Consider the following 24371-nt stretch of genomic DNA (forward strand, 5'->3'; position numbering starts at 1 on the left):
GTTCTGTGATGCCCCCTGGTGGTCAGCGCACATCATGGCGAGTGGTCGAACTCCTGGTCAAACTCCCAGTTGAGGGGACAATTTACATATTAGGCTTTTATTATATAGGATCATGTCAAGAGATGCAGAAAAAACATGACAAAATCTAACACCCTTTTATGATAAAAACTCAAAGTAGGAACAGAAGGGAATTTCTAAAACCCACAGGTAATATCATACTCAATGGTGAAAGATTAAATGATACTAGGAACTCCCTTGTAAGGATTGACTCAGAATTCAGAAACAGGGAGCAGGAGGCTGGCAGCTCACTCTGTAGCTTTTCCCTCAAATGCAGAATGTGTGAGAGGCCTCTGTCCACATGGCTGCTAGACTTGAGCCCAGTTAACCCCGAGGAGTCCTTCTTGGCAGATATGCTCCTTCTCAAGGTTCACATACTTTACATGTTTCTGAAAAGTTTTAATTTTTAACAATGAGTGTGTATTACTTTTATAACAATTTTTAAAATGCAAAGGGTAATAAATCTACACAGAAGTATATCATATTCGGTGAGATTATGATGATTCCTCTCCCAAATTTGTATTTTAAAATTATAAAATGAAATACAAATAATTCAGGATGTAATTATAAAGTATGACTTTACTTTTTTTGATGTGTTATAAGGCTTTTCTCCCGGCAATGCTTAATAAAAAATGTTATGTTACAATTAAACTTAACTCATTTTGAGTTTTGGCTTTGATCCTTAGGTGGACCTTCAATCCTGCTGTTCTCACTAAAGCAAACATTGTCCGAAGTGGGGATGCTGCTCAAGGTGCAGAAGGAGGCACCTCACAGTTTCAAGTGGGTGATCTTGTACAAGTTTGTTATGATCTGGAAAGAATTAAGCTTCTGCAAAGAGGACATGGAGAATGGGCTGAAGCTATGCTCCCAGTAAGTATATATAAAATAGTTTTGGACTCGGAATTATACCATGCTTATGTAATTTTTAAAAGTACTTTAATTTTATAAACTAAATTAGCATAATCCTTTGAAAATTGTGTTCTTCATTGGCAGCTAGGCATAATTATGCCTTTTATTTTCTAAGCTGTTCCAGTTAAATTAGCCAGGGAAGGTCCAAAAAGGGCTACAGTTAATATTTTTTGATAGAATCATTAGTGGAGAATGTAATGTAGGGATAAGGTACCAATTGGGACTAAATACTATTATTTAAAATAAAAATATTAGTGAAGAAAGAGGGTACAGGGAAGAACACCTGAAAGACAAATTTCAGTATTGTATATACTAGTGCTCCAATAAACTATATATATATTTTAAGTGAGGGAATGTGGATATATATGGAAAGGTATTATTGTAAATGTAACCATTAGGACAATATAGCTTAATACAAAGTTTTAATATAAACTTTGTATTTAAAAAAGAAAAACAATGGGAGGATTAACCATAAAGTTTAAAAAAAGTGTTTGTATATAAAAAAGGAATATGACACGGGACAGAGGTAGAAGAGAGACATCTTTGAATATGTCTTGTGTTATAGATTTGACTTGAAACTACATATTTTATACAATTATAAAAAAAATTCAAAAATGAAACTCCTAGAAGTGGAAAATAAAATGAAACAAACCTAAATGTATTTTCTGTTGGCATCCTATTTAATAAAAGAGTAACATGCAAATTAACCATCACTCCATTATACCCACAAAGCCATGCCCACCAGCCAATCAGGAGCAAGTATGCAAATTAACCCAACCAAGATGGCTGTGGCCACGGAGAGAGCAGGAGGGAGGCTTGGGTTTCCCCGGCGATGGAGGAAGCCAAGCTTTCCGCACACCCTGGCCAGCCCAGGCCTCCACTCCAGGCTACAAAGTTTCAATTATAGAAGATAAATAAATCCCAACAAAAATGGCGGCAGCCACGGAGCTGGAGAGAGCAGGAGGCTAGGGTTGATCCCAGTGATGGAGGAATCCAAGCTTCTGCAGCCCTGTCCTGCCTTGGCCTCCGCTTAAGGCTACAATGTTTCAATTATAGAAGATAAATAAATCCCAGCAGAAATGGCTGCTGCCATGAAGCGAGCAGAAAGCTTGGCTCCGCTCCAGGCTACAAAGTTTCAATTGTAGAAGATAAATAAATCCCAGATACCAGGGCCTCCGCTTGGGTCACCAGGGGGCGTGGCCAGCCTGCAAACCACCACAGGCCCCTCGCCCAGGACATCCCACGCCCCAAGGGAACCCCCACCCTGATCCGGGACACCCTTCAGGGCAAACCAGCCAGCCCCCACCCATGCCCCAGGCCTCTATCCTATCTAATAAAAGAGTAATATGCAGATTGACCAACACTCCAACACACAAGATGGCTGCCCCCATGTGGTCAAAGGTCCTGCCCCCATGTGGACACAAGATGGTCACCATAAGATGGTCAGCAGGGGAGGGCAGGTGGGAGGGACCAGGCCGGCAGAGGAGGGAAGTTGGGGGTGACCGGGCCTGCAGGGAAGGGCAGTTCGGGGGGGGACCCAGGCCTGCAGCGGAGAGCAATTGGGGGGGACTAGGTCTGCAGGTGAGGGCAGTTAGGGGTGACCAGGCCTGCAGGGGAGGGCAGTTAGGGGCAAATGGGCTGGCAGGGGAGCACTTAGGCATCAATCAGGCTGGCAGGGGAGTGGTTAGGGGGTGATCAGGCTGGCAGGCAGAAGCAGTTAGGGGCAATCAGGAAGGCAGGCAGGCGAGCAGCTGGGAGCCAGCAGTCCTGGATTGTGAGAGGGATGTCCGACTGTCCGTTTAGGCCCACTGGGATCGGGCCTAAATGGGTAGTTGGACATCCCTCGAGGGGTCCCAGATTTGAGAGCGTGCAGGCTGGGCTGAGGGACAACCCCCCCCCCCCCCGCACGAATTTCGTGCACTGGGCCTCTAGTAACCATATAAAAAGGAAATGCCAAATGATTTTTAAAAACAGTAGTTTGTCTTTATATCCTTATAGAAGAAATATACCCTACAGAATTACAAGGAAAAAGAAATATTTTATTGTTGTCTTGTGTTTGAGATTTTCCATAATGAACAGTTAAGGAGGAAATAACAAAGAATGCAGCTACTCTCAGAGTTTGAGATCATGGTGGAAAATTCCAAGTGAAAATGTCTTACAAAAAGTTAAAATTGGTTTTGGGGCAAGGAGAGAATTAAACAGGGCTAGAGAAGTATATTTTAAGTCTTTTGAAATAAGATGATAATTGTCAAAGTGGATTAAGTTTTCAAGGAAGAAGAGTAAAAAATGAATGAATAAATTTTTGGAGAATGCACATATTTGGGGATCTGAAGAAGGAAAAGGAACCAGTGAGTGGAGGAAGGGGAGAAACAGAAAGATTAGATTGTTATCTAGAAATCAAGGGAATAGTTTCTCAAAATTGGGGTCAGATGCTGCAGAGAAGTCAAAAGAGTTAACAAGTCAAGGGCAATTTCTTCTCTGTGTTAGAAAGTAATCAGATATTATTACTACACCAATTTTCTAGTATTGTTATTTGCTACTAGAGGCCCGGTGCATGAAATTTGTGCACTCGGGGGTCCCTCAGCCTGGTCTGTGCCCTCTCGCAGTCTTAGAGCCCTCGGGGAATGTCTGACTGATGGAGATCCTTAGAAGCCAGCCGTGAGCCCAGCTTCTGGCTGAGCGGTGCTCCCCCTGTGGGAGCACACTGACCACCAGGGGGCAGCTCCTGTGTTGAGCGTCTTCCCCCTGGTGGTCAGTGTGTGTCATAATGACTGGTTGTTCTGCCATTCGGTCGATTTGCATATTAGCCTTTTATCATATAGGATAGGATTCTATTATGTTTAAGAGAATGGATTTTGGAACTAAGTTTGAAATGGGGCCAATGCTAGCACTTAACTTTCAGGATTATAGTGTTAGGTGGGTCAGTACATATAAAGCTCTTAGAACAGTGATTTCCAACTGGTATGCTGTGAAAGGCACACCAAAGTGTTGCAAGAATTTTTGAAACATGGAATACCTGACTATTTAGCCAGGGACACTGACTTCTTTTCTTTAAGACTGTCAAATAAAAAAATGACGACAGCCAACACAACAGTAGTTGTCCGTGTGAATGCCCTGTCTTGAAAGTAGTCAGATGTTATTACTATACTTTACCAATTTTCTAGTATTGTTTGCTATTATGTTATGTTTAAGAGAATGGATTTTGGAACTAAGTTTGAAATGGGGCTAATGCTAGCACTTAACTTTCAGGGTCATATATATAGGTCTTATAACGGAGTTGCTTTTTATTGGTCATGGCACATAAGGTTGCGTCTGATTGGTTAATGCTTGGTAACAGAAATCCTTATATACAAGTATAGACACCTGATTCTTAAAAATGTCACTTTGGAGCAAAAAAGATAGGTAATTACTATTATTATATTTGTAAATCAATCAAAATTATACCTTTTTTTTTTTTGGCAGATCAACAAAAAATACACAGTTTTGGCTCTGGCTGGTTTGACTCAGTGGTTGGAGTGTTGGCCTGCAGACCAAAAGGTTGCAGGTTCAATCTCCGTCCTGGTTGGGGCACATTTGGGAGACAACTAATAGATGTGTCTCTCTCACATCAATGTTTCTCTTTCTTCTCTTCCACTCTCTCAAAATCAATGGGAAAAAATATCCTCAGGTGAGGATTAACCAAATAAATAAATAAACAAATAAATAAAATACTGTTTGGGTGTGCCACAGAATTTTAGTAATGAGTTTATGTGTGCCATGACATGAACAAGGTTGAAAATTGCTATCTTAGCACGTTAGAACAGCATTTGCCACATGGTAACTGCTGTTGCTGATTGTGTTCTTCACCTAATTGCCTTTTTCCCCCCATATTTAATAGGCATGTTATTTCTACACACTTAAGTTTTTGAATCAGGCATGATTCAAAAAAGGATTTAAACATAGATGTAAACTTTGAGCCCTTTTAAATTTAAATATATATATATTTTTAGAAATCAGACTTTATATTTTTAGTCTTAAGATTGATGATGGATTGTGTACTACTTGAGCTCTAAGTTCTCAAGATTTATCTTATGGGTTAAAAAAGAAGGGTTAAATATTAAAAAGCAAAATTTTGTGGGCTTTTATAAATAAGATAGATTCATAATTTATTTTTTTATATTTTTGTGGAAGTATAGTAGTTTTATTAAAATATTTTTAAAAGTTAATCTTTAAAGTTTGTAATTAATGAATAACCCATTTGAGTATGGTTATTCTTTAAAAGTTTTCCTTTAGGAAAAAAATAAAATAAATTATTTAAACATGTAAAACTTGGTGTTTGATTTTTATGGTATATACTGTGGACTTGGAAACATGAATCTAATTTTTTTAAAAGACTTTAGGTAAAGTTGGCCGAGTACAACAGATTTATTCAGACAGCGATTTAAAGGTGGAAGTTTGTGGCACATCCTGGACATATAATCCAGCAGCAGTTTCCAAGGTGGCATCTGCAGGATCAGCCATTAGCAATGCATCTGGTGGTATGTTTTGTTTCGTGTTTCTCTAAAAGTAATATGATTTACATTAGAACCTTTGCTAATTTCGTAGTTCTCATATACCAGTAATGTTGTATGTGTTCTTGGTTTTCTCTCAGATCACATAACTTTGCTTGAATGTTAATTGCCTTTTAAACTTCTTATAATTTTTTTCTTTCTCCCCCCCTCCCCCCCCCATACAATGAACAACCTATGTTCTGGCTGAGGTATGCACTGGAAAAGTTCCATAAATATGTGCTCTATCTTAGATATATTGAGTGCTTCTCCACATCAAATCTAAGATATCTAGAATTCAACATTCTTCTCTTTAGTCAGAACTTTTGTTTTCTGCCAAAGAACCATCACTTTCTTAGACTGTTTTATTTTCCTTTCGTTGTCAACATGATTGCTAGCAGATGGCTTTCTTTCTGAATATTTTTACTTCTCAGCCATATTTTTTCTCTTAGTATTCAATAAGAGTTACTATACATTCTATAATGAGTAGAAAACCATGTTGAGATGTGAATATGCTGGATGCTTGGGTAGTCAAGCTTAGTCTTTCATTTCTATGCTCCAGCTTTATGTACACAGACTCATTTCATTCTACAACAAATTATAAGTTACTGAGATACATTGTTGTCATCCAGAAAAGAAGGTAGAAACATAACAGTAAAATAAATATTAAGAAAGTAAAGGAAAACATAGAGTGACTTCCAATTTTTTTTTGTACTGCTTTCTACTTCCTCTGCTTCTGTCTCTTATTTCTTGCTGTAATTTGCTAGTGTGCTTACAGTTTAAATCAGGTGGTGTTTATTTTTACCTTGAGGTTAGATGGTATCACAACAGGCTGACTACATACAAATTAAAAGAGTGAAGGATGGTTAATATCCTTCTCTCAAGCAATGTGAACTTGGTGGTCCTCTGCCCCATTGTGTGATTTCGTTGCTTTCCAATAAGAAGATCCAAGAATCTTTAAGGAGTAGAACTGAGTAGGTTTTCTACTGATTCATGCTGTTTAGAAAAAATACGTTAGGAAAGGGCCTGTAAATCCCTAGTTCTTTCTCGTTTTAGTCTAAACTAATCAATGGGCACATTTGAAATATGTTGTTAACACTTAGATGTCCATTTTCAGCTGAAAATTGATTTATCTCTAAAATATTTCCCCTGATGTTATAGAGATTACATTTCTTTTGAGTCATAATCATTGATATGTTGATTTATTCTAAGTTATGTAGCATTGGGCTCAGAGACTCACTGGGCTGGTATGCTTAAGACCTCAAAGGAAGTTTGTGTCATTATGGTAGTCCTGTTTTGATGTGTTCATTTCTAATATCTTTGGTATGACTTCCATATCTTGAATTATTATTATAACTCTGCTTTTTCTGAAATTGTAACTTGAAAGACATTGGAATTGGAAAACACTTGGAATACTTAGGGGCTCAAATTTAATGCAGATATATATATATATATATATATATATATATATATATATTAGTAATTATAACTTGCATGGGTAATATCTGTAGCATAATAGAAAAATAACATTATAGAAATAATAAAAAAGAAAAAGTATATATTATAGGCATATGGTTAATGCTTGTTTGTTAGTAGTTAAAATTTGAGATTCTCCTGTATTAGCAGCTTTATTTGATGCTTTACAGAAAGACTCTCCCAACTCTTGAAGAAATTATTTGAAACCCAAGAATCTGGTGACCTCAATGAAGAATTAGTTAAGGCTGCTGCCAATGGAGATGTTGCTAAAGTGGAAGATTTGCTAAAAAGACCAGATGTGGATGTGAGCATTTAAAAAATTATTTTGAAGGATACACTAAAATAGAATAGTATAATGAACCTTATACTTCAACAGTTATTTAGATTTTGCCACATTACTTCAATATTTATTAAGACTTTGCCACATGTGCTTTAGTCCTTGTTTTTCTGAGATATTTTAAAGAAGACACCAGCCATCATTTTTCAGTGTGCATTTCTAAAAGTTATTGGAATTTTCTTATTTTAACACTGTGACCTTTATTTTATGATTGACAGAATTTATATTTAGGTTTTTAAGTGATTAGTGTCCTTTTGGGAAATTGAATAAATTTTTCTCATGTAAATATCATCTTATGTGTTTTAAATATATTTTAGTAAATATTATAAGCAATTTTCTATCCTTTTTAAAATATTTAAACTTTTTATCCTTTCCTGTGAAACTTGACTATTTCATAGTTTGTAAGGCAGATGAGTTAGAGGTCATGCACTTTGTAAATCTTAATAGTTTATGTTGTAATCTTACTGTTCAAATAAGCCTTATTTTAAATGGGTTATTTTGGTTCTTACTTAGTCATCCTTTGGCTTTGCCATTGCTGCCATGCTGGCACCAATATGATATTTAGTGCCGACCAAGATTGTAAGTGGAGTGGCAGTCGCTGTGTTTATGATGGCTTTTGTTGCCACATCTTTGTATGTAAATATGCTAGACAGTTTGAAGAAGATCAGATCTATAATTGTAAGGTATAAATATCTTATTCCTATGAACTCACATAGCATTTTAGGCTTATTTGAGAGAGCAGTTGCAATAGCACAACTAAGTGGTTTTTTGATTGGTTATATGATATATCACAAATAATTTGTTACTGATAGGAAAGTACCAATGTTTTTGTGTTTGAAATATAGTCAGACTTCTTTCATATTCAATCAAGCAGATTTACATTTTATACTTAATTTTAAAAATTTAATTACTGATTGGTATCTTAGGTATTTTTTAACAGTGTCATACATTCTAAAAATTTAAGGGAAAAATAGTTCAAGATTTGTTATGAAAAATGGCATCTCCTTCGCAACCTTATTTTCTCATTCTTCCAGAGTCAACTATTTTTACCTCTTTAACTTCTTCCAAACAATCTTTTCATGTCAGAGGCCATTCCTCAGATGTCTGGTGTTCCTTGGTTGTCCATTTATCTATAAGAGTGATCAGTAAAAGGCCTGTGTGTGTGTGTGTGTGTGTGTGTGTGTGTGTGTGTGTATGTATGTGTGTGTGTTTGTTGACTGTGGTTTTCACTATTGAGTGATCTGGACATTTCCTTGGATTATTCTTGGGTATTGGTCTTTAGGTCTTTTCTCTTGGGCTGGTCTGACTCCCCAGAAAGATCTCCAGTTCTTCTGCTGGTTATAAGCCTGGATACCAACCTTATGAATATTGATTAAGGGAAGAGGGCCTGGATTCTTAGGATTTGGCCTGTAAATATTTACATAAAATTTCTGTTTTTAGTACTTTGCCCCATCCTTAACAGTGGCCAGGGACACATTACCCTTTCTGGAGAATAAACTTTCAGGTTTCTGTTAGTGTGAGGGTGGAGCAGCTGTGCATAGGTGGGGAATCCAGGGATCTAAATGATATTTAAAAAGACTGTCAACTGATGCTTTTGTGTTTAACATCCACTACCATATTATCCCCATATTCAGAGGTCATCAACTTTGAGCCTTTTGGGCTTCCTTGGCCAAAGGGTTGCTACCTTTTTCATATTTTTTCATAGCTATTTTTCATAGCAGGTTTAGGACTGCTTTTCAGCTTCCTGTATATGTGTGAGTGTGTGTGTGTGTGTGTGTGTGTGTGTGTGTGTGTGTGTGTGTGTGTTTTCTGTTTTGCTATTTCTAATTATCTTTGTAGATTGAAGCTTAAAAGAAAATAAAACTTTATTCTTGTTTTAGTATGATGCCATAAATAATGAAATTAAATACAACCCATCATTTAATGAAAAAACATGTTCTAGTACACTGTTGGTGGTAATGCAGACTGGTGTAGCCATACTGAAAACAAGAAATTAAAAATGGAACTGCTGTTTGACTCAGCGATCCCACTTCCAGGAATCTATCCTAAGAATCTCGAAACAACATTCAGAAAGAATATATTCACCTCATATGTTTATAGCTGCGCAATTTACAATAGCTAAGATCTGGAAACAGCCCAAATGCCCAACAGTAGATGAGTGGATAAAAAAAGCTGTGGTACATTTACAAAGTGGAATACTATACAGCTGTAAAAAAGGAATGCTTACCCTTGGAGACAGTATGGAGGGACCTGGAGAATGTTATGCTAAGTGAAATAAGCCAGTCAGAGAAAGACAAATATCACGTGATCTCACTTATCAGTGGAATCTAATGAACAAAATATATTGACGAACAAAAAAAATAGGTCCAGACACATTGAAGCATGGAACAGACTGATGAATCTCAGAAGGAGGAGAGGTGGGGTGAGAAGAGATAAACCAAAGAACTTATATGCATATGTGCATAACTCATGGACACAGACAATAGAGTGGTGAAGGCCTGGGGTAGGGTGGGAAGCGGGTAGAAGGGGATAATAGGGGAAAATAGGGAACATTTGTGATACTTTCAACAATAAAGATAAAAAAACACTCTTACAAGGATATACTTTATTAAAAGGTTTATTGAGGTACAGTAATATTTTTGTACCATGAATAAAAGTATAAGTATATACTTTTTTAAAAAATTGGTTTTTAGAGAGAGAGGAGGGGGAAGGGAGAGAGAGAAACATGTATCAGCTGTCTCCTGCACACCCTCTACTGGGGATTAAGCCTGAAACCCAGGCATGTTCCCAGACCTGGAAAGGAACCAGCAACCTTTCAGTGCATGAGACAGTGCCCAACCTATTGAGCCACACTGGCCAGAGCAAAATATACTTTTAAAATCTTAAATACTGAAAAAAATGGTCAGCTCTTACTAATGGGACTTTTTTTCTCTTTAGCTTTTCTGTGTGTGTGTGTGTGTTTTTTTTTTTTCATAGCACCTTCCTCTTGATTTAGAGGAACATCTGTAATTGAAGATTCTCTCTTGAACATCTATAATTGAAGTTTCCCTCCCCAAAGTTTTCTTTTCATTCTGGAATGTAAAGTTTTTAAAAATTATAGTTGACATACAATATTATATTAGTTTCAGGTGTACAACATAGTGATTTTTTTTTTTTTTACAACATAGTGATTTAAAAAAAAAAATGTTTTGCGCGGCCGGTGTGGTTCAGTGATTGAGTGTTGACCTATGAACCAGGAAGTCATGGTTCGATTTCCGGTCAGGGCGCATCCTGGGGTTGCCATCTATGTTATTGCAGATGGTAATATCTCATTCTGTTTTTTATGGTTGAGTCACAATTTTATTGTATACTAGAGGCCCAGTGCACGAAACTCGTGCACTGGTAGGGTCCCTAGTGGCTGCTGGCCAGGTACTCTCTCCCTTCCCCTGGCTGCCTGCTATCGCTAGGGCCTCCCTCCCTTCTCCCTGTCTCCTGCTGCCACTGTCCAGGGCCTCCCTCCCTTCCCCCAGCCAGCCCTGCCCCCTGGTCAAACTCCCGGACAATTCCCGGTCGAGGAGACAATTTGCATACTATGCTTTTATTATATAGAATGTGTGTCATTTCATTATCTATTCATCTGTTGATAGACACTTCCGTATCTTGTCTATTTTAAATAATGCTGCAGTGAACATAAAGTAGCATACGTTTTTTTGATTTAGTATTTTGAGTTTCTACAGATGAATACCAGGAAGTGGAATTGCTGAGTCCTTTGTTGTCTCTTGTTATAGCCTTTGTTTTAGAGTCTATTTTGTCTGGTATAAGTATTGCTACTCCAGCTTTTTGTTGTTGTTTTGTTTCCATTTTCATGAAATATCTTTTTCTATTCCTTTGTTTTAGATGGGGGCTTTCGATCTGAAGTGAGTCTCTTGTAGACAGCATATGTATGGGTCTTGTTTTGTTATTCATTAAGCCACGATATGTCTTTTGATTGGAGCCTTTAATCCATTTGCATTTAAAGTAGTTGTTGATAAATATGTATTTGTTACTATTGTATTCATATTTTTAATCTTTTTTCTTCTTCTTAAAGAAGACCCTTTCACATTTCTTGTACTGGTCTGGTGGTGATTAACTCCTTTAGCTTTTTCTTGTCTGGGAAGATCTTTATGTGTCCTTTGATTCTAAATAATAAATTTGGGGTAGAGTAAATTATCTTCATAGAATCATACAATGTACCAAACTTGAACCTATACTATATGTATATATTAGCTCTTTCTGATTTGTAACATTCTAACATTCTATTCTTTTTTTTATTTTTTTTATTTAGGTAAATGGACAATGTGCTGGCCACACTGCTATGCAAGCTGCTAGTCAGAATGGACATGTTGATATTTTGAAGTTACTTTTGAAACAAAATGTGGATGTAGAAGCAGAGGTAATTAAACTAAGCTTGAACAATATTTTCAGTGAAAATGTCCTAGAAATGGTACTTACTTTTGTATTAGATGAATTGTTTTCATTCTTAAATTTAATATTTACCTAAGACTTTTCTGATTGAAGAGAAAAATTTGACAAAAGACAACTTGAAGCATTTTTTGGTTTTCTGTGATCCCTCAGTATTCTTGGCAATAGCCCCAACTGCTGTTGGAAGCCCAGTTGGGTTCACCCAAGAATTATACTGGGGAAGTTGAGGGAAGGGGAATATAAATCATGTGGGTCAAGATTTTTTCTGATTTGTGATACTCAGAGGCCTCTGTTATGTTTTTTTTTCCTTGTAAGGGAACCAGTATATTAGAATTTGTTTAGTCTTGTTTAGCCCAGCCTGCACCCTCTCTCAGTCCGGGATCCCTCAGGGGATATCTGAAGTCGGCAGTCAGACATCTTTAGCGCTGCCCTGTAGGTGGGAGAGGCTCCTGCCACCACTGCTGCGCTCGCCAGCCGTGAGCCCGGCTTCTGGCTGAGTGGCGCTCCCCCTATGAGAGCGCACTGACTACTAGGGGGCAGCTCCTGCATTGAGCATCTGCCCCCTGGTGGTCAGTGTGCATCATAGCGACTGGTCGTTCAGTCGATTTGCATATTAGCCTTTTATTATATAGGAAGCCTAAGCGACCGTTATGACCGGTCGACCAGTTGCTATGATGCGCACTGACCACCAGGGGGCAGACGCTCAATGCAGGAGCTGCCCCCTGGCGGTCACTGTGCTCCCACAGCCAACCTCGCATGGCTGGCTAACCTTCCATGGTCTCTCCCCTGGCTGGCCAGCCCCCATCAGCCCTTATCAGGGCTGGCCGGCCAACCTCTCACAGTCCCTACCCCTGATGGGCCCTGATCCCCGGCCAGGCCAAGGAACCCCACCTGTGCATGAATTTGTGCACTGGGCCTCTAGTATATATATATATATTAGGGTTTTTAGTTTTTTTTTAGTTTTTTTTTACATAAATTGATGGAACCTGCATAAAAGTGTTGCAATAGCAGTCTTCTAATAACCATAAATACATGGTACACTTCATAAATAGTTCCTGTTTTTTAGTCAGTGAGTGTTAGTGGATTGATTTTCTCCTTTTTAATGGAAGGAGTACCACCAGGTAGACTTTAAAAATATAACAGAAAAGACCAGATTGGAGGTTAGTAAGATCTTAAATCTAAGATTCTAAAATATTGAAATATGTTACTAGAAAAGTTAGTGATACACATAAATAAAAACAATTTTTTTGTAAAAATCATTTTTCTTTTTTTCTGGGATGTTTAAATATAATGCTGCTCAGAGGCTCAGGTGTTAAATCTTTCGTGTGGTGCTTGCCAGTTCTTTTATGATCAAAGTAGATAACAAAAACTCCTAAGCTGGTTTAGCTGGAATATTAGTAAGGTAGAAGTACTCCTGAGTTACGGTTTGCTACCTTTTCGAGAATGGTTGTTAAATCTTTGTGAACTTCTATATCAGCAGTTTTACTTTTGATATCTGCTTGAGAAAAATTGCAAAAACCAAAAACTATTTCAAATTCAACTGTGTTGAATGAACTGTGCATTTGTTTTATTTTGTTTTTTTTAAAAAATATATTTTATTGATATTTTACAGAGAGGAAGGGAGAGGGATAGAGAGCTAGAAACATCGATGAGAGAGAAACATCGATCAGCTGCCTCCTGCACACCTCCCACTGGGGATGTGCCCGCAACCAAGGTACATGCCCTTGACCGGAATCGAACCCGGGACCCTTCAGTCCGCAGGCCGACGCTCTATCCACTGAGCCAAACCGGCTTTGGCTGTGCATTTGTTTTAAATGTATTTAATTGCAACAGGACTCTTTTGTGTTAACTTTGGAAAGTAGTTAAACTAATTCCAAGTAATGTATTTTCAAACCACTTGCAAAAATTATAGACCACCGGGGGTCTAGGACCATCAGCTGGGAACCACTGGAGAAAGTCTTAAAGCTTACTTACTTCTGGGTGTTAAAATTTGAGCTGGAATATGGACTAAAGATAGAACCCTTATAATATCCTTTGCCATCTGTATCTATCAGTGTAATGAGACTTCTTTTTTGGTGTGTGTGTGTGTGTGTGTGTGTGTGTGTGTGTAATCTTTATAATGCATGACAGGCATTTTTTCCCCTTTAAAAAGTTGTTCTTATATTTGAAAAAAATGTAAACAATTCTCCGACTCTCATCTCCTCCAATTACAAAAGGTGAGGCATACATACTGGATTCCTCTGAAATAGTTTTAGAATTTTGGATGTATGAAATTATGCTGGTTTGTGTTTCATTTTTGTCTTTTAAAGTGGTATTTAATAATTTTTTTCTCTTCTAAAATACACAGAAAAGTTATGCTCACCAGCTAAAGATAACCAATGTAATATGTTGATATATTTCTCCCCTTAAAACTAATTGAGATCACACTGTTCGGCATCCTTCTTTTTAAAATCACTCAACTGAAGTTAGTGTAATTTTTATGTCCTTGAAAAGTCTTTGTAATATTTTTAAATGGAAAAAAGTTTATGTATTGTGTTATATATCAGTATTTTTGTAATATTGGCTTATCATCATGACTGATAAATTAGGGTAATGAAGAATTGAACTACTTTTGATATAACTATTGGTCCAATATATGCCTGATATAATATACATGGATAACTAAAAGTAGGTTTATATTTGTAATACAAATAATACAGTATTAAATAATGGTACAAGAATATACTTTGTGTATTGCATACTCACAACTGTGAACCTACTTTTGCCCACCCCTGTATGGATCCAGGATTTGTCATTTATTTTTGAAGTTAGTCACTATTCAAGTGAATTTCTGCTTCTTTTGTTGGCTCAATTTAATGTTTTTTTCTCTCTCACATCAATTTGGTTCTTAATGAATTATAGTTTCAAGTTTTATTTATTTTTCTAAAATATTCATTAATTCAGATTTTAATGCTGCTGTTTAGGACAAAGATGGAGATAGAGCCGTTCACCATGCAGCTTTTGGAGATGAAGGTGCTGTTATAGAAGTATTACATCGAGGCAGTGCTGACTTGAATGCTCGCAACAAACGCCGACAGACACCACTTCATATTGCTGTCAATAAAGGTCATCTTCAAGTTGTAAAGACTTTATTGGACTTTGGTTGTCATCCCAGTCTTCAGGTAAAACCTTTAACAAAATATATCCTGTAGATATTGCTAGGATCCTATTAAAGGGATGTATTAGCTTCCATGGTCAGCATTTCTGTGTTACAATTGTTTTTTATATGATTAGTCATAGTAAGTGATACCAAAGGTATAGAATGTAATAAAATTGGCAGCTCTTCCTTCTTAGAAAAGCCTTTTTAAGGAAGTGTCAAGTAGATCTGTCTTATATTGAGGGGTGGGGATAAGGATTTCATGCAAAAGTATTCCTTTTTGACTTGAATTGACTGAATTTTATTGATAATGACATTGGGCTTCAGCAACTTAAAGAAGTGTAATAGGTTGCATTTCCTAATAGTTACTTCATAGCTATCTAAATTATTTTAGTTCTTTATGTAATTTAAGAGTCTTGGTCCAGTCTTCGAAGATTTTCTGTTTTGGGAAATACATAGGTTTTTAAAGTTTACTTACTATAGTAGGACCTACTTTTTTTAAGCAAGGGTCACCTACGAAATGATTATTCCCTTTCAAAATTTCAGCAACCAGATGAATTAATTTTGATTGGTCTTAGAAAAGCAATGTAGAACAGGAGTAATGGGACTGAGGGTTTGACGAGAATCGAAAGTATCAGAGAGTCTGTTCAGCTAGATGATTATTACAGACTAGTTTTTCCGAGATACAGGGTGGCAGGATTAGGAGATGGGGGAGGCGTTGTGAGGTATGGTATTAATCTGTTGAAGGAGTGTGGAATTTATACCTGCTGACTTTTTTTTTTTGTCTGATATGGGAGGCAGAGTTATTAGGTGAGAGTAAGTGGGGAGTGGTTAGTATAGAAAGGGTAATTGAAATAGCTACTGTGGGGAGCAAGAGACAGGACAGATCAGAGCCTGTAGAAGCATATTCCTGTCAGGTTAAGAGCCCATCTCAAGTTGGAGACCATGAATTTTTAGTGCCATAGGAGGATGAAAGGTGGATTGTTGGACTGAATATGTGTTGGGAATTTCTTACGTGGGTGGATGAATATATGCCTAGGATTGACACACTTTTTCTGTGAAAGGCCAGGTAAGACCTGGCTATTGTGGCTCAGCTCAGTTGGTTGGGCATTGTCCCATGAACCAAGAGGTTGCTGATTTGATTCGTAGTCAGGGCACATGCCCCAGTTGTGGGCTTGATCCCCAGTAGGTAGGCTTGCAGGAAGCAGCTGATTGATGTTACTCTCTCATATTGATGTTTCTCTCTCTCCCTCTCCCTTCCTCTCTCTCTAAAAATCAATAAAAAAAATATTTTATAAAAGGCCAGGTAATATTTTTGGCTTTCATGTGATTTCTATTACAATTATCCAATGCTGCCATTGTAGCACCAAAGTAGCCATCCTATATAATAAAAGACTAGTTCTATATAATAAAAGCTTAGGTGGCATCGCACGACATCACAAGATGGCCACCACAAGATTGCTGCCACAAGATGACCGGCAGGGGAGGGCAGTTGGGTGTGATCAGGCTGGCAGGGGAGGGCAGTTAGGGGTGACCAGGCTGGCAGGGGAGGACATTTAGGGGTGAGATCAGGCCTGCAGGGGAGGGCAGTTGGGGGTGAGATCAGGCCAGCAGGGGAAGGCAATTGGGGGCGAGATCAGTCCTGCAGGGGAGGGCAGTTGGAAGCGAGATCAGCCCAGCAGGGGAGGGCAGTTGGGGGCGACCAGGCAGGCAGGGGAAGGCAATTGGGGCCATCAGGTTCGCAGGGGAGGGCAGTTGGGAGCGAGATCAGGCTGGCACGGGAGGGCAGTTGGGGGTGACCAGGCCTGCAGGGCAGGGCAGTTGGGGGCAATCAGGCTGGCAGGGGAGCAGTTAGGGGGCGATTAGGCTGGCAAGCAGAAGCGGTTAGGGGCAATCAGGCAGGCAAGCAGGTGAGCAGTTAGGAGCCAGCAGTCCCGGATTGTGAGAGGGATGTCTGACTGCCTGTGGGATTGGGCCTAAACCGGCAGTCAGACATCCCCCATGGAGTCCCAGATTGGAGAGGGTGCAGGCCGGGCTGAGGGACACTTCCCCCCACCCCCTTTACCCCCGTTCATGAATTTCATGCACCGGGCCTTTAGTAGATAACACATAAATGCACGTGTGTGGCTATGTAAATAAAATTACAGAAATAGGGGGCAGCCTAGATTTGGCAACTGTGGTAACTATATATGACTTTACTGAAAATAGTATTTATGAAACTATGAAATGAATGAAGGCTAAATTATCCATTTACACAGATGACGGATAATGAATAAAAATTTATTGCTACATTGGTTGATTAATGAAGGAAGTAATCAACTTGAAAAAAAAACATAGACTGAGACCGCCAAATTTTCTTTTACATTTGTTTTCACTTTGAGTTAACTACTCTCTTTCCTGCCCTTTGAAAATGTTTAGAGCAGTGGTCGGCAAACTGTGGCTTGCGAGCCACATGCGGCTCTTTGGCCCCTTGAGTGTGGCTCTTCCACAAAATACCACAGCCTGGGCGAGTCTATTTTGAAGAAGTGGCGTTAGAAGAAGTTTAAATTTAAAAAATTTGGCTCTCAAAAGAAATTTCAATCATTGTACTGTTGATATTTGTCTCTGTTGACTAATGAGTTTGCCGAACTTTAGAGTAATGATTCTCAACAGTGACTACACAATATATTACAATATATTCACTTGGGGAACTTGGAAAAACTACTAATGCCTGAGTCCCAACCCGAGATTCTAGGTTAGTTGATCTGAAGAACAGCCTGGATTACAGGATTTATTTATTTATTTTTTTTATTACAGGATTTTAAGAGCTTCCCAACAGATTCTAAAGTAAGCCAGTGTTGAGAACCACTGACTTTTAATTAATTGCTATGGGCCCTGAGATTGGTATAGGTTTGGTATGGAGTTTCAGGGTACAGCAGTTAATGGTAGGAAAATGGTATAGCAAGCCATTTTAAACGAATGAATTTTTTGGCCACTTTTCCACCTCATTTATTTTTGTTATTTACTTAATTATTTTGAGGGTATTTAATTTCTTTGATTTTTTTTAAAGCTACAGCATGTTTATTGTGTTTGCCATTTAGATTGAGTATAAGTTTATTCACTATAATCCTATTTCTTGCCTACATTTATTAAATTTAACACATAGTATGCTTTATTGATGGTTGTTGGATATGGGTTCTGTTTTTGTTTCTTTGTTTAGTAGTTCATTATAAGTATTAATAATTACATGTGAGAATGATTGAAAAAGAACTAATGAAAACCTTTTTAAATTTAAAAAAAAAAAAAAAGGATTCTGAAGGTGATACTCCTCTTCACGATGCAATAAGTAAGAAACGTGATGATATCCTGGCAGTCCTTCTGGAAGCTGGAGCAGATGTTACCATTACAAACAATAATGGATTTAATGCCCTACATCATGCTGCACTAAGAGGAAATCCCAGGTAAAAATGTTACCTTTCACCATTTTATATGCAGTTTAAAAATATTTTTCTGTTGCTGGTCCTCTTTTTCTGATACTGATAAGAAAATAATTTTTGACTATTTTAGTATTTTAAATCATTTTAAGGTCTGTGGAAATTGTCTTCACTAGATTAATTTTATAATGATTTTTTGTGTTATTAAACTAATGAAGTATGAAATGTCAAAGTATATATTCAATATGGATATAGAGGATCAGGAATACTCACTTACATTGTAAAGTTTTAATTAGGATGCAGTGCATTTTGAGATTTATGTTTCTTTAAGACCATTCTTAGGGTGTCCTCCAAACCCCATGTTAATCCATTTGCATAGTAATTATTTTTTTAAACTTGTGGCTGAATAACTATTAAGTTTACCTAATTGCTTATTAATAATATAATTCTTTATATAAATTTCTAATATAGATGTTCTGTAACCATAGTTATAATTATAGGTGGTCTACTGAAAAAAAATTGTTTGCTCATTAAAGTTTGAGAGGCTTTTGGAAAGTCACAGAATTCATAAAATGTGGACAAAGTCCCACAGAAAAACAAAATGTTTAACTTTGCTTTAACCTAGAGAGAGAGAGGAAAGAAAAGAGAGAGAGAAACATTCATTGGCTGCGTCCTGCACGCCTCCTACGGGGGAATTAATCAAACCAGTTACCTTTTGGTGCCTGGGATGATGCTCAACCAACTCAACCACACTGGCCAGGGTAACCTAGAATTTTCATGAATGGATTTTTGGCAACAGCTTTACCTGAAAAGCATTTTATTTGTTTTATTTATTTTATCTTATTAAATCCTCGCCTAATGATATGCTTTACTGATTTTAGAGAGAGGGGAAGAGAGAGAGACAGAGAAAGGAAGATAAACATTGATATATGAGAGAAACATCTATCAGTTGCTTCCCATATGCACCCTCACTGGGAATCAAACCTGCAACCTAAGTATGTGCCCTGACTGAGAATCAGACTGGCAACCTTTTGGTGCCAGGGTGATGTTCCAATTAATTGAGCCACACCAACCAGAACCCTGAGAAGCATTTTAGAAAATTTTGCATCAGATGTCTTCTTTTTATAGTTGAATAAAGCCTCCATATTATTTTTAATTTAATTTTTTAATTAAAGTTAAATCAGAGATTGCATTCAATATTATTATTATTTTTTCAATATTATTTTTTTATTAGTTTCAGGTGTACAGCATAATGGTTAGACAATTATATACTTTACAAAGTGTTTCCCTCAATATTTCCAGCACCCAACTGGCACCATACTTAGTTATTACAATATTATTGATTATATTATCTATGCTGTGCTTTACATTTTCATGAGAGTTTTGTAACTACCAATTTATACTTTTCAATCCCTTGACCTTTTTCAGCCAGTCCCCTCCCACCCCCCGGCAAACATCAGTTTGTTCTCTGTATTTATGAGTCTGTTTCTGTTTTGTTTGCTTGTTTGTATTCTTTAGATTACACATATAAGAGAAATCATACACTATTTGTCTTTCCCTGACTGACTTATTTCACTTAGCATAATACCCTCTAGGTCCATCCATGCTGTCACAAATAAGTCTATATGTCTTGACTGAGGGCAATGTTCACTTTGAAGTTTATTTCAATAATTTAATATATCCTGAAAACTTTTCTTAAAATTGAGATATAATTGACATACAACATTATATTAGTTTTAAGTATACAGCATAATGATTAGATAATGTGTATATATTATGAAATGATCATCACTATAAGTCTAGTTAACATCTATTGCCACACATAGCTACAAATTTTTTTTCTTGTGATGGGAACTTTTAAGATTTCCTGTCTTAGCAACTCTCTAATATATACAGCAGTATTATAACTATAGTCACTATGAATGAATTCTTTTTTTAAATTTTTTTAAATCTTTATTGTTCAGATTATTACAGTTGTTCCTCTTTTTTTCCCCCCATAGCTCCCCTCCACCCGGTTCCCACCCAACCCTCACCCAATGCCCTTACCCGCCCCCTCACTGTCCTTATCCATAGGTGTATGAATTTTGTCCGGTCTCTTCCCGCACCCCCCACACCCCTTTCCCCCTGAGGGTTGTCAGTCCACTCCCTTTCTATGCCCCTGATTCTATTATATTCACCAGTTTATTCTGTTCATCAGATTTTTTATTCACTTGATTTTTAGATTCACTTGTTGATAGATATGTATTTTTTGTTCATAATTTTTATCTTTACCTTTTTCTTCTTCTTCCTCTTCTTAAAGAATACCTTTCAGCATTTCATATAATACTGGTTTGGCGGTGATAAACTCCTTTAGCTTTTTATTATCTGTGAAGCTCTTTACCTGCCCTTCAATTCTGAATGATAGCTTTGCTGGGTAGAGTAATCTTGGTTGTAGGTTCTTGCTATTCATCACTTTGAATATTTCTTGCCACTCCCGTCTGACCTGCATAGTTTCTGTTGAGAAATCAGCTGACAATCGTATGGGTGTTCCCTTGTAGGTAACTAACTGTTTTTCTCTTGCTGCTTTTAATATTCTCTCTTTGTCTTTTGCTCTTGGCATTTTAATTATGATGTGTCTTGGTGTGGTCCTCTTTGGATTCCTTTTGTTTGGGGTCCTCTGCACTTCCTGGACTTGTAAGTCTATTTCTTTCACCAGGTGGGGGAAGTTTTCTGTCATTATTTCTTCAAATAGGTTTTCAGTATCTTGCTCTCTCTCTTCTTCTGGCACCCGCATAATTCAGATGTTGGTACGCTTGAGGTTGTCCCAGAGGCTCCTTACACTATCTTCATATTTTTGGATTCTTTTTTCTTTTTGCTTTTTTGGTTGAGTGTTTTTTGCTTCTTTGTATTTCAGATCTTTGACTTGATTCTTGATTTCCTCTAGTCTGTTGTTGGGTCTCTGTATAATATTTTTTATTTCAGTCAGTGTATGTTTAATTTCTAGTTGGTCCTTTTTCATATCCTCGAGGGTCTCACTAAATTTATCGGCCTTTTCTAGAAAATTCTTGAAAAACCTTATAACTGTGGTTTTGAACTCTATATCCAGTCGTTTGCTTTCCTTCATTTCTTTCATTTGTGACCTGTTTCTTTGTCTCCGCATTTTGGCTGCTTCCCTGAGTTCATAGAGTGGCTTTGTGTGCTAGGTGTCCTATAGGGCCCAGTGGCTCAGGCTCCCCAATTATCTGAGGTGGACACTCTTGGTGCAGCGCCCCTTTGTGGGCTGTGTGAACAGTCTTGTTGTAGTTAAGCCTTGATTGTTGTTGGTATCACTGGGAGGAATTGACCTCCAGGCCAATTGGCTGTGAGGATCAGCTGTGTCTACGATGGGAGAACTTCTGTGCTGGAGACACCCTTATGAGGCAAGACTTGCTTCAGTGGGGCTTTGGTGCTCACTGAGTCTGCCCCCGAGTGTGTCCCTTATGGATCTGAGGAATTGTAATCTGGATGGTCCTACTCTGACCCCTGGGTATACTGGCTCTTGGATCTCTAAGAAGGTGCTAATTTAGCCTCTGCCTGAGGCCACCCAGCAGGAGCTACAGAGAGATCTGCAGATTTCTCTCTTTGGGTTTTGTAGTAGCCCACATGAGGCCCAGCTGTGAAGCAATGCTAGCTGCTGTGGGGCCTTGGGCCTTTTTTTGGATGTTCTGGGTCTCTCTGACTCAGCTGCAGTTTGTTAGGTAAGTTTAGATTTCAAAGGACCAGGCCATTCATATGGAAAAGCCTCTGCGCACGGCTTGGATGGGGCGGAGCAAACAGCAATGGCTTCCCGTCAGCTCTGCCCTAAGAGGCCCCGGGTCACAGTGTCCCGTGGTAATCGCTGCAAGCACCTCTGAGAGAAAGCCACCCTCGAGTTCTGCCCGCGGCCAGACAGTCCAGTTTCTCCCTGTATGAGTCTGGGTCCCCAGAGTCTCACCCGGAACTGGAGTTCCAAGCAGCCAGGAGCTTGTGTCTCCCTCCAGCTTGAAAAAGCCAGCCACGTACTTAGTTGCCAGCCTTCTTCGTGCATGTGCTTCCGTACCTCTGCCTTCCGCACTTCCTCTGAGTCTCAGTGTGCTTTTCTCTTTCCTTTTAGTTGTAGAATTTCCACTCAGCCAGTCTTCCTGTGGTTCTTTATAATGTCCGTTTTGTCTTTTAGTTGTAGTTTTGAAGTGGTTGTGTGAGGCGGCAAGTTCAGGTGTTTACCTATGCCGCTATCTTGGTTTCTCCCCTGAATGAATTCTTATTGTTTAGTTCCATACTGCTTTTTTTTAATCCTCACTCGAGAATATTTTTTTTATTGATTTTCAGACAGAGTGGAAGGAGGAGTGGGGAGAGAGAGAAAGAGAAACATGGATGTAAGAGAGACATGGATGTAAGATCAGTTGCCTCCTGCAAACGCCCTGACCCGGTCCAGGCATCGAACCCGCCACCCTTTGCATCTGTGGGCTGATGCTCCAACCACTAACCCAATACTACAATTAAAAAATATATATTTTATTGATTTTTTTACAGAGAGGAAGGGAGAGGGATAGAGAGTTAGAAACATCGATGAGAGAGAAACATCAACCAGCTGCCTCCTGCACACCCCCTACTGGGGATGTGCCCGTAACCAAGGTACATGCCCTTGACCAGAATTGAACCCTCGAGTCCACAGGCCGATGCGCTATCCACTGCACCAAACGGGTTAGGGCGCAATAGCAATACTACATTTTTATATTACGTTTTCTTCTAATTTTTTGCTGTTTTTTATTCTTTTAGCTTTTTTAGGATCACCACTAGAGGGGTGAGCACAAGCCTTTACTAAGTGATTTACATTCATTATCTCATTTAATTCTTTGAGGCAGGTTTTAATGTCCTCATTTTATGAGGAAGAATATGAGTCTTATAACGAGATGAATTTGCTTATTCAAAGTTAGTGACTATGGGAGCAGCTGAAACTTGAGCAAGGTCCATCTGACTTTGGACTCATAACTCTTAAACTACTTGATACTACTTTTTCTGTATTATGAGCTATGTGTAAGGTAAGACTGAAATACATGGACAGTGAATCATTTAACTAAGAATGCATTAATATGTCAGTGTCCTTGCTGCCTCTTTTGATTAGGGTTAACTTTGACTACCATGTCACTAATTCTGAACTTCCAATTAGTTCTAAAGTTTCCTTTATTCTACAGGTACCATATTTCCAATCCATTCCATTCCATTCTTTCTATTTCCATTGTTGCTGACCTAATTAAATATTGACCACCTTTACCTAGAGCATTGGTCGGCAAACTCATTAGTCAACAGAGCCAAATATCAACAGTACAATGATTGAAATTTCTTTTGAGAGCCAAATTTTTTAAACTTGAACTTCTTCTAACACCACTTCTTCAAAATAGACTCGCCCAGGCCGTGGTATTTTGTGGAAGAGCCACACTCAAGGTGCCAAAGAGCCGCATATGGCTCGCGAGCCGCAGTTTTCCGACCATGGACCTAGACTATTACAGTGTCTTTTCTTTCTGATTTTAGTTTTATTTGACAACTTTCATATAACTACCAAATTATCATTCTAAGAACATAGACCAAATGGCTCCCCTCTCCTGTTCCCAAGTCTTTAGTTGATTTCTATTGTACTTAGAATAAAATCTTTACACCTTGACTTGACATTCAAACCCATTTACAATGTGTCCTGAGTCTTTCTGACTTCATCTCTCACTAAATAAAAGCCATCTGCCTACCTTGCTCTTAAGCTACATTATTCTACTCTCGTTTCTTAAGATAGTTTGTTTGCTTTCTTCTTTCATTTAAGCATTTTTTCTTTATCTTAACCATCTTACTTCTAGAACTCTTAGATCTCATCATAGAAACTATGTTCTGTTTGCCCTATACTTCCTTGTTCTTCGTTCTTATTTTACTGCACCTATAATCTGCTTTGCACTGTCCCTTAGTATATGCATTTTTATGTTCCTTTCTACTTAAATTGTGGGCATTCATGTTCATTTGTATGTTCCCCACAATGCCTTGGCTATAGTAGGAACTCAGTAAATGTTACTCTTAATTTGACAGGACAGTATTAG

The 24371-nt window shown here is 38.1% G+C and overlaps 1 protein-coding gene across 1 annotated transcript in view; it reads left to right on the top strand.

Moving 5' to 3' along the window:
• MIB1 (MIB E3 ubiquitin protein ligase 1) overlaps positions 1-24371 on the top strand; it is a 123705-nt gene that overhangs the window by 57011 nt on the left and 42323 nt on the right. The window contains exons 7-12 of the mRNA XM_080684714.1: positions 744-927; positions 5339-5483; positions 7139-7272; positions 11609-11716; positions 14709-14906; positions 18170-18321. Of these exons, the coding sequence (XP_080540840.1) occupies positions 744-927; positions 5339-5483; positions 7139-7272; positions 11609-11716; positions 14709-14906; positions 18170-18321 (921 nt within the window). The remainder of the gene's footprint in view (positions 1-743; positions 928-5338; positions 5484-7138; positions 7273-11608; positions 11717-14708; positions 14907-18169; positions 18322-24371) is intronic.

The sequence above is a fragment of the Plecotus auritus genome, assembly GCF_963455305.1.
Source record: "Plecotus auritus genome assembly, chromosome: 8".
In the NCBI taxonomy this organism is placed as follows: Eukaryota; Metazoa; Chordata; class Mammalia; order Chiroptera; family Vespertilionidae; genus Plecotus; species Plecotus auritus.